This window comes from Meleagris gallopavo, chromosome 1 (assembly GCF_905368555.1).
Source record: "Meleagris gallopavo chromosome 1, MGAL_WU_HG_1.1, whole genome shotgun sequence".
Taxonomy (NCBI): domain Eukaryota; kingdom Metazoa; phylum Chordata; class Aves; order Galliformes; family Phasianidae; genus Meleagris; species Meleagris gallopavo.
In genome coordinates this window covers 179,061,919-179,075,391 of record NC_139404.1, presented here as the reverse complement: position 1 = coordinate 179,075,391, position 13,473 = coordinate 179,061,919, and the positions used below count along the sequence as shown (strand labels likewise).

At 43.1% G+C, this 13,473-nt stretch overlaps 1 protein-coding gene across 6 annotated transcripts in view; it reads left to right on the top strand.

The window, feature by feature from the left end:
- Positions 1 to 13,473, top strand: part of GRIA4 (glutamate ionotropic receptor AMPA type subunit 4) — a 229,016-nt gene that overhangs the window by 75,253 nt on the left and 140,290 nt on the right. For all 6 annotated transcript variants that reach the window (XM_085216278.1, XM_085216276.1, XM_085216281.1 and 3 more), the window contains exon 3: positions 2,215 to 2,454. In XM_085216278.1, the coding sequence (XP_085072404.1) occupies positions 2,215 to 2,454 (240 nt within the window). The remainder of the gene's footprint in view (positions 1 to 2,214; positions 2,455 to 13,473) is intronic.

The window sequence follows — 13,473 nt, the reverse complement described above, 5'->3', positions numbered from 1 at the left end:
CCTGGTTGTTCCTTTCTTAATTTTCTGTCCTGTGGGATAGCTAAATGATAATTATCACACAGTGTTTCTGGTAAGTTGTTCTACGCTTCGAGAAAAAATAGGGTGTTTTTCATTGGGACCTTATTATGCTAGAAAGGCTGTACTTACTCAAAAAAATATCCTGTTTCTATGTGCATACATCAGTAAGCCCTTATGCAGTCAGCTGAAATCAATAGAAGTCTTTCTTTATGTCTTAAATGATCCCAAGAGCAAATCAAAGTTCAAAGAATACGTATTAAGGTCATTTGTTTTTCATTTTTGAGGCTGACTCGAGTAGAAGTAAAAGTTTTGGGGCAATAGGCTGGTCACAGTGACTTACATTTTTCATCATCTGGTCTCTTAAAGTCAAAAAGATGGTTCATGAAGTAGTTTTTTTTTCAATGTCTGTAATAGTCTTAAAGCGGAGTGGGGGATCCGTGCTTAAAAAGTGAGTGAAACTTCTATGTTGCTGTGATTTAAAATGTCCAGATTTCACTCATGAGACTGATGACATTTTTGTGATATTTTTCATATTTTGAAATGTGAACACTTTTCTGCTTAAAATAATGTAAATGATCAAACCCTGATAGAGCTATGACTAAAACAGCGTATGTTGACTTCCCACTGGCATGCAAAACCATATTATTTACTTTCTATTCTATTTTAGAATTAAAAACAAAAACAACACACCACACACACACAAAAAAAAAACAAAACAAAACAAAAAAAAAAAACTATAGATAATGTAATGTTCTATGAATGGATTCCAAAAGTGACAAAATGTTATTTTGGTATCTACAAATTCTGCTCCAAAAGTAATGCTTCTTATTTATTTCTATGGAAACTACAACAGATACAAAGAGCAGAATAACACTATGTAATAGAGCAAATTTTAAGCTACAAAACACAATTGCCATCATCATCTATGCATTTTTGACAGCAATAAACAAGAGCCTTCTTGCTGCACTCATAAAAATCTGCACCAGCGGAGATGGCCCACTGTTTCACAGCTGCTGTAATGGCATCATTTTGCCCACGCAGTCCATCTTTTACCAGCCTGAACAGATGGAAGTCAGAAGGCAACAGATCTGGACTATTCAGTGTCTGTGGCAGGACAGTCCAGTCAAGATTGGCAGTGTACTCCATGATCTTCAGACTGGTCTGGGACCTGGCATTATGATGTTGCAAGAGAAAGATATTCTTCCTCTCTGACCTGTGGAAGTTTGAGCCTTCAGCTTAGTCAGCTTTGCAATGTGGCGATCAGAGCTGATGCTTTGTCTGAGTTCCAGGAAATCCAGAAGAATCACCTTCCTATCCCACAAGACAGTGCACATCACTGTGTCTTGAACTTTTTGCTCAGTGAGGAGTTTACGTCACCATTCCATGCACTGCTATTTTGACTCCAACTCATAGTGGTGATACCATATCTCATCACTGGCAATGATGTGATTCAGGAAATTGTCACCTTCAGACTCATATTGGTTCAATGGGCACTGACAAACTTGCATATGGTTTTTTTTCTGTTCCTGTGTGAGCTTTCATGGGACCCACCTGGCACAAACTTTGCGATATTCCAATGTTGCCACAGATTGAAGCTGATGTTCAGCTATATACACAGATCCTTGGTTGTAATTTGTTGATTGGTGTGGTTGAGCTGATTGAGACCCTCTTAATTTTGTGCTGTGAAAGCTATGCATGGTCCTCCAGAATGTGGGTTTTCTTTCACATTGCTGTCACCGCTGCTGAAATGCACCACCCATCATCTCACTGTGCTCACATCCACTGTTTTATCTCCATAAGCATTTAGCAAGCATCAATCAGGTCAGCAGGTGCCATTTTATCCTCATTGAGGGGTTTAGGTACACACCTTTGCTTCATCCATACTTCCACATCAGATGCCATTTTGTTAGACTGCTCTTCTGCTGCCATCTGTCACATAGCAACAAAACATTATGGGACACTGGTGGGAAGCTTCAACCTCTACTGCTGTACCTCCATCTGCCTCTGATGTTGTGGAACGGCATCATAACATAGGGGGCATTACTTTCAGAGCAGCCCTTGTACACACATAAATATTGATGTTAACTATATAGGCAGAAATGGAAATCTTCAAATTATGAAATTAGGGGTTTTGGAGTAAGTATGTATTTACAGATTTTTTTGTTACTAAATGAACTCTTTCTTTTTTTCTTCCAGTCTGCTCCCAATATTCTAGAGGAGTTTTTGCCATTTTTGGACTTTATGATAAGAGATCAGTACATACCTTGACCTCATTCTGCAGCGCCTTGCACATCTCCCTCATCACACCAAGTTTCCCCACTGAAGGTGAGAGTCAGTTTGTGCTGCAGCTGCGGCCATCGCTGCGGGGAGCCCTCCTGAGCTTGCTGGATCACTACGAATGGAACCGCTTTGTCTTCCTGTATGACACAGATCGAGGTGAGTTGTAACCATTTTTATTATATAAGTTCAATTGACTTTTGCAGGAACTGCACATTTTTATATGGCACTGAAAGCTTGGGGTGTCAAATTTAAAAGCTCTTCCATTTTAAATACCTTTCTCTGAGCAGCTCTGTCGCTGAAGGAAGAATTCTTTCATCTGCAAATACTGGACAGTGCATGCAAATAGTAATCAACCAGCCGAAGCCTGCACTTCAAGTCTAGAATAATAAAACATTTTAATTAATGTTAGTGAAATAAAGACACAGTTCGATAAGCAGAATCGTACAGCTCAGTTCACTCTTCAGATCACTTCATAAGGGACAGCAGTAGCAAGAAGTGGAGAGAGCTGACCACTTCTCTGCTGCACTTGCACCAATGTGAGCTGAGAAGTGAGCAAGCCTCTCATGCCTTTGGAGATCAGTACAGGCTCATGGAGTGCATGATCCTTAAGCTGTAGCGGAGAAATGAAGGGTGATACAGAGAGGACATGGCAGCAGCCTTCCCCATGCACTACTCCTTTCATCTGGAGTTTCTTCTGTGATCAGCCATACTTTTATAAGATTTGTAATGCATTACAAAAGGCTACACTTTTTATTTGCATTCTCCATTCCAAACTGCAGAGCATCTCAGAGCTTTTGAATGGTAAAAAACTATAAATGAATTACTGCATCTTGTCATTTATTGCCTAATTGAGAAGTAAAATCTCACATTCTCCATGTTATGTGTTCATTCTGGCAGCAAAGCATTTTGCCTTGGCGTACGGAAGGGGATTTAGCCAACATGGCTGAGCTTCTGGGAAAGAAGCAAGATTTTTATGTTGATGGCTTACTTTCAGGGGAAAAGCGATGCATGGCTGTAGTCAAATAATTATTTGACTACAGCCATTTCACTGTAGCTGCCCATGTGGATAGACTATTCTGAAGTGGCTTTATTCCAGAGTCATTATTCTGCAGCAGAAATAGGAAATCATACTGACCTAACTAAATCTGTTAATTATTTCATTATGACTATAGAAGTCAATTTTCTGGTATATACAATCACAAAATTTTAGAGAGTTTTTAGTAAGTTTTTAGCACTGCATAAACAACTGAACTTAAATAAAAAAATAAAAATAAAAAGAACCAGTATTGTTCCATAATTGCTGGTGTTGTTTTTTGTTTTTCTTTTTAAACTAATCTGTTGGTTCTGTTTGTAAGTTTGTTTGTTTGTTTGTTTGTTTTAATGTTTGCTGGTTCAGTAAGGGAAATTTTGGGAAGCTGTTGTGTTAGAGGACAACATGCTGAGTGATGCCCAGTTTGGCACTGTAACGCCAGTCACCTTCAATATATGAACTACCACAATTATTGATTCACAGAATCACACAGAATCACAGAATTGTAGGGGTTGGAAGGGACCTCTAGAGATCATTGAGACCAACTCCCCTGCCAAAGCAGGTTCCCTACACCAGGTCGCACAGGTAGGCGTCCAGGCGAGACTTGAATATCTCCAGAGAAGGAGACTCCACAACCTCCCTGGGCAGCCTGTTCCAGTGCTCCGTCACCCTCACCGTGAAGAAGTTCTTACGCACATTCGTGCAAAACTTCCTGTCCTGCAGCTTATGTCCGTTTCCCCTCGTCCTGTCTCCACGTACCACTGAAAAGAGACTGGCCTCACCGCTATGGCCGCCACACCTCAGATATTTATAAACCTGGATCAGGTCCCCTCTCAGTCGTCTTTTCTCAAGGCTAAACAGACCCAGTTCACTTAGCCTTTCTTCATAGGGGAGATGCTCCAGGCCCTTCACCATCTTTGTGGCCCTCCGCTGGACTCTTTCCAAGAGATCCCTGTCTTTTTTGTCCTGGGGAGCCCAGAACTGGACACAGTACTCCAGATGAGGCCTTCCCAGGGCAGAGTAGAGGGGGAGGATCACCTCCCTCGACCTGCTGGACACGCTCTTCTTAGTGCACCCCAGAATGCCATTGGCCTTCTTGGCCACGAGGGCACACTGCTGGCTCATGGCCAAGCTGTTGTCCACCAGGACGCCCAGGTCCCTCTCTGCAGAGCTCCTCTCCAGCAGCTCATCCCCCAGCCTGTATTGGTGCATGCAATTCTTCCTCCCTAGGTGTAAGACCCTACACTTGCTTTTGTTGAACCTCATCCGCTTTCTTACTGCCCAGCTCTCCAGCCTGTCCAGGTCTCGCTGAATGGCAGCACAGCCTTCAGGCGTGTCAGCCAATCCTCCCAACTTCGTATCATCAGCAAACTTGCTGAGGGTGGCCACTATCCCCTCATCAAGGTCACTGATGAAGATGTTGAACAAGACCGGACCCAGCACAGACCCTTTGGGCCACCACTGGTTACAGGTCTCCAGCCAGACTCTGCACCACCAATGACGACCCTCTGCGCTCTGCCAGTCAGCCAGTTCTCAACCCACCTCACTGTCCACTCGTCTATCCCACACTTCCTCAGCTTTGTTATAAGGATGTCGTGGGAGACAGCATTAAATGCCTTTCTAAAATCAAGGTAGACTACATCTACCGCTCTTCCCCCATCCACCCAGCATGTGACAGCATCATAGATGGCCACCAGGTTGGTCGAGCACGACCTCCCCTTGGTGAACCCATGCTGACTACTCCTGATAACCTCCTTTTCTCCCAGTTGTCTGGAGATGGTATCCAGCACAAGCTGTTCCATCACCTTTCCAGGGACAGAGGTGAGGCTGACAGGCCTATAATTACCCGGGTCTTCCTTCTTGCCCTTTTTGAAGACCGGAGTGACATTGGCTATCCTCCAGTCTTCAGGGACCTCCCCTGTTATCCAAGACCTCTCAAAAATGATGGAGAGCGGTTCAGCAATGACCTCCGCCAGCTCCCTCAGCACCCATGGATGCACCCCATCAGGTCCCATGGACTTGTGGACCTTAGTACTGCCTAGGCGCTCACGCACGTCCTCTTTCCTGACTAAAGGGAAGTCTCCCATTCCCCAGACCCTCTCACTAACCTCCAGGGTGTGGGATTCCTGTGGGAGAGCCTTTTCACTGAAGACAGAAGTAAAGAAGGCATTCAGTATCTCTGCCTTCTCAGCATCCCCCGTTACCAGAACCCCCCCCTCACTTAGTAAGGGGCCCACATTCTCTCTAGTTTTCCTTTTGCTGTTAACATACTTGAAGAAGCCTTTTTTATTATCCTTTATCAGTTTAGCCAGATTCAATTCCAGATGGGCTTTAGCCTTCCTCGTTGCATCCCTGCAGGCCTTGACTACATTCCTATATTCTTCCCAAGTGGTCAGGCCCTTTTTCCACATTTCATGGACCTTCTTCTTTCTTTTGAGCTTGCGCATGAGCTCCTTGCTCATCCACACAGGTCTCCTGCCACCTTTTCCCGATTTCTTGCTCACAGGGACACACCAATCCTGAGCTTGGAAGAAGAGCTGTTTAAATGCTGACCAGCTCTCAGAGGCCCCCTTACCTTCTAACACCCAAGCCCACGGGATAGCTCCAAGTAGGTCCCGGAAGAGATCAAAGTTGGCTCTCCTAAAGTTCAGGGTAGCAATCTTACTTATTGCTTTGCTTCTTCCACTCAGGATCTTGAACTCCACCATCTCATGATCACTACAACCCAAGCTGCCCCCAACCCTTACTTCCTTAACAAGTCCATCCCTGTTGGTGAGAATAAGGTCCAGTAACACCCCTCCCCGCGTCGGCTCCTCCACCACCTGCATCAGAAAGTTGTCTTCAACGCACTGCAAGAACCGTCTGGACCGTGCGTGCCTGGCCATGTTGGTCGTCCAGCAAATATCTGGATAATTGAAGTCCCCCATAAGCACCAGTGCCTGGGAACGTGACGCTACATCCAGTTGCTTATGGAAGGCCTCATCAACCTCCTCATCCTGATCAGGGGGCCTGTAGTACACACCCACAACAGTGTCACCCTTACCAGCCTGCCCCTTGATTCTCACCCATAAGCTCTCCACTGCTACATCACTCTCCCCCAAGTGAAGTTCAATACATTCTAGCTGCTCTCTCACATAAAGAGCAACTCCACCACCCCGCCTAGCCAGCCGATCTTTCCTAAAAAGCACATAGCCCTCCATGACAACATTCCAGCTGTCCCACCACGTCTCCGTGATCGCAATGAGATCATGACCTCATGACTGAACGCAGAACTCCAGCTCTTCCTGTTTATTTCCCATGCTACGCACTTTAGTATACAGGCACTTAAGAAAAGCAGCATGCCCCCACCCCTCTCCAAGCCTTTGAACTCCACTGTCTCCACACATCAAGTTCTGTTTTGAGCCTCAAACTGTCCCCTCAGTCCCAGCGGTCCTCATTTTGTCCCCTTCCCCCTTCATACCTAGTTTAAACACCTGTCAATAAGTCCCGCCAGTTCCTGGGCTAGAACCCTCTTTCCCCGTGGAGACAGGCTGCTTCCATTTGTAGCCATCATGCCAGGTGCCAAGTAAATTGCCCCGTGATCAAAAAAAACAAAACTCCTGTGTTTGCACCAACTCCTAAGCCATTTGTTCAAGAGATGGGTTTTTAGGCTCATCCCAGTATCCTTTCCTGCCACTGAAGGTACAGATGTAATAACCACCTGCACACCTGTTCCTTCAACTACCCGCCCCAGTCCCCTGAAGTCATCTTTGATAGCCTTCATGTTGGCTTTTCACACCACCTTCTTCACTGCCAGCCTGTGCTATCAATAGTGGATAGTAGTCAGAAGGGCAGATCAGTCTGGGAAGTCTCCTAGCAATGTTTCTGACCCGTGCCCCAGGGAGGCAGCACACTTCTCTGAGGGTAGGGTCGGGCCTTCGGTTCCTTGCAGCAGGGAGTCGCCTATGACAACCAACCTTCTGTCGTTCCGGGTGGAAGGACACACATATTCATAAATAGCACACTGCCCAATTCATCAAGCAGTGTTCCATGAGCTTATTCACAGCCCCCTCATAATTTGTCTAGCAATGCTATATCAGAAACTAACACAGCTAGATCAGTAAAGGACACACAGAACTAACATAGCTACCTTAGTGAATGGTGCATGTTCTTGTGGATTGCCAGTGATAATTCACTGTCTGCAAAGCATGAGTTTAACCAAAAACAATTCAAAGCATGTGCAAAGAGCTAACAGTAATACACCATGGCCAGAAGCACTCTAAATTATAAAAAAAAAAACTTTACAGTGATTACTGCATTTCCCAGGGAAGCACTCAGCATTAACCATGTGTGTGAACCATAGCAATGGGTGTCCCTATGGGCAGGAAGAAAGACTTGGTCTGTCAACCGCTCACAGATGTATGCAGGTGTTCTACCAACTTGTCTGACATGATATCGTTTCTTCCCTAATCTTTCCCTCTCTTAAGCCATTTTTATACTATTTCTTACTCTATAGGTGGAACTTTAGTGACTCTGGTCGTATATACCTTTCTTCTGATTGGTATAAAATTCTCTCATTTCACTTTTAAAGTTACAGGTTAAAAAATCCAAAAATCCCTTAGTGAGGAGTGGTTGCAACTTTAAAATGGGTAGCTTTTGAGATGGAGGTGCATTTTGGCATTATAATGAGTGTATAATGACCAAAATTAACCCAATACATGGCATTTTGTAAAATAAAAGTGACAGACTTTTGGCCTGGGGTAGCAGGTGGTTTTATCAGTGCCTTGGCACCACTAAGTCCCCATCCCAGCATTGTTCCTCTTAGAATCAGTACATCATGTGACATGACTTAGTTGTCACCGACAACTAAGGTTGCCTGGGGAACTACTATGGATTACAGAACTTGGCCACAGAGTATTCACTCTGCTCTACCTTCTATGCTGTTAAATGGCTTTCCATTGCTTTTGTACATCTATGAAAATCCGTACCTTAATTTTCAGTGAACGGTGCTATACCTTAATTTTCAAGTTGCCTGTAGCAATTATTCCACATTCTAGAACAGGCTAGATAACTATAAGAAAAGAGAAAAAATGATGAATTTAAAAGTGTTCTTATTCTAGACATCCTAATGGGGAACAAGTAAAGAAACACACAATTACAGATGTGATCCTACAAGTTCAACAAATTGTCATGTGAAGAAGAGCAAAACCAGCAGTCTCCTTTCTTATCTAAATTCACATGCTTACTTAGATTGAGGCATCATTTTTAAGCATGCAATATCACACCAAGGGCAATTTCAGAACATCATCTATAACACTGTGGTCAATAAACAATTCTTATGGCAATAAACTCAGCAACTCTGAACACATCAGTGTGTCTGATAAAGAGATGACATTTGCCAGATGTATGCAGAGATTGGATTTTCTCTCAAAATTTGAATAGGTCTTGTGACTCCATTTAACGCAGGAGAAGTTAAGATGTGATGTACCTTCAAGTATTAGGATAACTGTAAAGATATAATAATTTTCACTACCACTCCACAGTACAGTTTTGAATGTGGAGCTCAGATATGATATGAAAAAAAAAAAAGTAAATATCATCTTTTAATTTAGTGTAATCAGGAAAAAAAAATCATTGCTCTTGAATCACAATAGGGTTTCTGTGAGACCAGAACTTAGACACATCCAGCTTTTTGCCAAAGAACCTTCCTCTCCATTCCAGACATATCCCCGTCTCTCCAAGCAGCTCCATCTAACCAAGCTGCAGGGATGAGAACAACTTTTATGTTTTCTTTTTTACACTGAGCCTGCAAGTTTCTCTTTGCAGCTTAACCAGAAAGCTATAAATAAATTCTTACGCAGGAAGGTAAATAATAAGCATACGTTCCAGCCAGACGCAGTTGCTTTTTAGGAAGAAGGCAGCATTCAGCAGTGTTGTTTCCAGACATGCTTTGTCAGCCTTTCCATCCTACTTGCCTCTCTTCTGTTGCATGCAGCTCAGTTCTTAGAGGGCAAACAATTGACTTCTGTGACCAAGGTGGGTTTCACTGTTGTATCAATCTGTTCGTCTCTGGTCAGACCCTCAGCTCCCTTTAGGACTACAGCCTTTTTGCTACTGAAATGCACTGTCACTGCAGCTCTCCAAGTCACTGTCACACGCTGCACTTGGGTTTATGCCACAAAGTAGTCTTGGTGCTCACAAATTCCAGTGAGTTGGTAGCTCTAGCCAGTATGTTAAATCTCCTTTTCTGACATTCTGCCAGACTTGCAGTCTGAAAAATCACTGTCGTGTGACAGAGTGTAGATAGTACAAAGAATGACATAGCTACAAAATGAATTGTAAATAGCAAGGGATGTTACAGAAAAGGAAAAGAGGTTTTGCAAAAGACATCAGGTCTGTGAAGGAATATGTGTCTTGTTACTTAGTGGGGAAGGTGAGCAAATACGAAGTGAGGTTAAAGCCTCATGGACCCTTTGGTTTCAGAACATCCTCCTTTCTCCTACACTCCTCCTATACAAGAGTTTAATTATTACCCAGAGCTCAATACAATTCATGTTAACTGAAGTAAATATTAACAGCAAAGTTCTGGAAAAGTGTACAGAAATGGGAAAGAGAAGGCTGAAGAACACTTAGCTGTAACTCAGCTGACAAAGCATAACAAAGCATGACAAGGATGGTGTAAATTGAAAGTCATGCCTCCTTGAGAAGAGAAGGAAATACTATGGAGACAAAGTGCTCTGTTGTTATTTGATGTCAGCTCCAAAGGGAGAGAAATGAAGGGTCCAAACAGGCAGACCAGTGGAACACTGGGGTTACGTATGTTCTTTTCATTGTGACTGAGAGGCATTTCTTTCAAAAAGAGGTATACAATCGTAAGGAGATTTGCATCTGAAAATTAGCAAGGGAGTTTTGACTTGGCACAGGTATTCCTGCAGAGTTTTGCTGGTTGATAACAGTAATTTCTAGCACCAGAAAGCAAAAGCTGGAGCCTAAAACCACAAGAAGTCTGGAAGAGTTTGAGTGAAGTGTGAGAATCTGTTTTAGAGTCTTATGCAGGTTTGTGTTCATTGTCTGTGCTGTACATAGCCTTCCCGAGAGCTGGAATGTTATCAGTCACTGGTAGCACTATGGGCATTGCCCAGTTCAGGGAGCTGGGGCTGGAGCCCAGAGGGCTGCAAGGCTGCACAGAAAAGTGAGAAGGACAGCAGCCAGTAGGCTGGAAGGGCTTCCACTAAAGTAAATCAGCCACTCGAATCTAACTCTGTTTCCCAGCAAGAGTTGTCAGCCCCTGACTGTGACTAAAGAGCTATAGCAGGATCTGGAGCTACCAGCTGGCCTAGCAGTTGGCTACGCAGAGACTGTAAAATAGTTATTGTTCTCTTCTAGAAATTAGGCAATGTCCATGAACCTGTTTACGTACCTTGTTGGATTTTTATTTTTTTTTTCTTTTCTCCCTTTAATTACATACTTTTCATTAAACCAACTCAGTCATGGTTGCAGGTGAGAAAAATCAGCTCAGTGTGCACGATATGAATTTAATTTCCCCAGATTGTTGCACACTGTCTTTATAGCAACTCCTTTAAAGTTGGAACAATTGCATTTTATGAAAATCAAAACCTGGCAGTAGGGTTAGACAAGTTCTAATAACAAGTTGAAATTCATCCAAAGCACTTAGAGCAGCAAAATGCAAGCATCTGTATTCAAGCACTTGCAGAGATAGTTGAGGTCTCAGCTATCTGGAAAAGACAAAGAAAGACATAAGAAATATATAGCTCTCTGTCTTACTTTGAGATAGATTTTTGGAATTGTCAGGCTAATCTAATTTTCTCTGTTGTCAGAATAGCTGTCCCAGAAGTTAGCAGCAAATCTGCTATCTATACTTAATTCCTACCTTGCATTCCTTCAGAAAATATGGAAGATAGAGAAGAAGCAATAGCATGGTGTCTGGAAAATTAAGAAACTATATGCCCAAATAGTTTTTTAATACTTCATAGAATGACAGAATCACGGAATCATAGAATCATAGAATAGCCTGGGTTGAAAAGGATCACAATGATCATCTAGTTTCAACCCCCTGCTATGTGCAGGGTCACCAACCACCAGACCAGGCTGCCCAGAGCCACATCCAGCCTGGCCCTGAATGCCTCCAGGGATGGGGCATCCACAGCCTCCTTGGGCAACCTGTTCCAGTGCATCACCACCCTCTGAGTGAAAAACTTCCTCCTAATCTCTAACCGAAACCTCCCCTGTCTCAGTTTAAAACCATTCCCCCCTCGTCCTATCATTATCCACCTACATAAGCAGCCATTCACCCCTCCTCTTTATATCCTTCCTTCAAATATTGGAAGGCCACAGTGAGGTGTCCTCAGAGCCTTCTCTTCTCTTAACTAAACAAGCCCAGTTCCCTCAACCTTTCCTCATAGGAGAGGTGCTCCAGCCCTCTGATCCATCACTTCTGGACCCGTTCCAGGAGCTCCACGTCCTTCCTGTACTTGGGGCCCCAGGCCTGGACACAGTACTCTAGATGGGGCCTCACAAGAGCTGAGTAGAGGTGGACAATCACCTCCCTCTCCCTGCTGGCCACCCCTTTTTTAATGCAGCCCAGAACACAGTTGGCCTTCTGGGCTGCAGGCGCACACTGCTGGCTCACGTCCAGCTTCTCCTCTACCCCCAAGTCCTTCTCTACGGGGCTGCTCTCCAGATCTTCTCCCAGTCTGTATAAATACCTGGGATTGCCCCGACCCAAGTGCAGCACTCTGCACTTGGCCTTGTTGAGCCTCTCTAGTTTTCATGGGCACATTTTAAAAGTAAGAGTATTTTTCAGGTGAAGCAAGGGGTTTCTCTTTGCCCTGGTCTTGTGAACATCCATTACGAACTTGCATGATCACAAAGAGCTTTAGTTGGTTACCAGGCTGGCTAAGTTAAAGAGAGTGATGCATAGCAGGTTTGAAGCTTGAAGTGATCTTACTGAATAGATATATCAAGAAGGAGAAGTATGATAAAGACAGGGCAAAGGATAAACCTGGAAGGGAAAAACCACAGTTACACATACAAAGTGCAAAGTGACTGATTTGACACCAGTATCTTCCGAAATGTTTCAGGAGTGATGGTGAGTCTTAAAAATAATTGAAGAAAAGTCTGTAATACTTTTTCCAAGAAATTAAATGTCATTTTGAGATTTAGGAAAAATATACTGCACGTAGGAAATGGAATATGGATGTTGCTTGCTTTCAGATGGCTGGGCTGCTATGTTAGATACTGGCATTCACTCCTCAACAGCAGAGATTGAAAATCTGCAAAGCTGAGGAAGTGGAATCGAATCAGGAGAATGAGACATGCAGAGAACACTATGATGGCAGTAGTGTTCCACAACTTCTTCCTTGCTATTTGAAAGTACTAGGTAGTGTTCACGGCTATGTCAAAGGCATTCAGTATGACCAAGGCACAAGGATCAGGCATCTGTTGCTGCAGTGGCACTGTGGTTACTGGTGACCACATACATAAATTTCATGAGTCCAGAGGAGGGGAGGAATATGAAAAAGAGGGAAATCATAACTTGTGAGAAAAAAATAAAAAGCTTAAAAAATTGAGGTTATTGAGAAATTTGTTGAGGAGCAAAGACCAGTTCTTCTTTGTACCATTTGAGATCAAGGCATTAACAAGTATTATTTTGCAGAGAGGCAGATTTAGGGTGTTAATAGGAAAAATGTTACAGTGTGGTTAGATAAGCACTGTAGTAAGTTGAGAAGACTGTTGGCATTCTTACCACTGGAGGTTTTAGTGAAGTGATTAGAAAATATCTGCAACAGTGATCTGCTTTACTACATCCTGCTTCTGACGATCTCTTCGGTCCCCTCAGGATTTATATTTACGTAATTTTCATTTGTCCAGGAAACTGGGAATGGTTTCTCCTCAATGCTAGGGACACTAAAAAGATAGCTTAATATTTTACTAAGGAGCAACTTTCCATAATATATTATTGCTATTCAATTATATATATATTACCTTTCTAAAACATTTAGTATGTTCTATTATTCAAAAATCAGATCAAAAACATTCTAAGTGATTTAAGTTAAAAACACTGTGAAATCAAGTTGAAGGGCTGTAATTATAATATGGCACTCAGTAAGCTGAGTTACTGTTTGCTGAGCATTCAGAAACTGCAA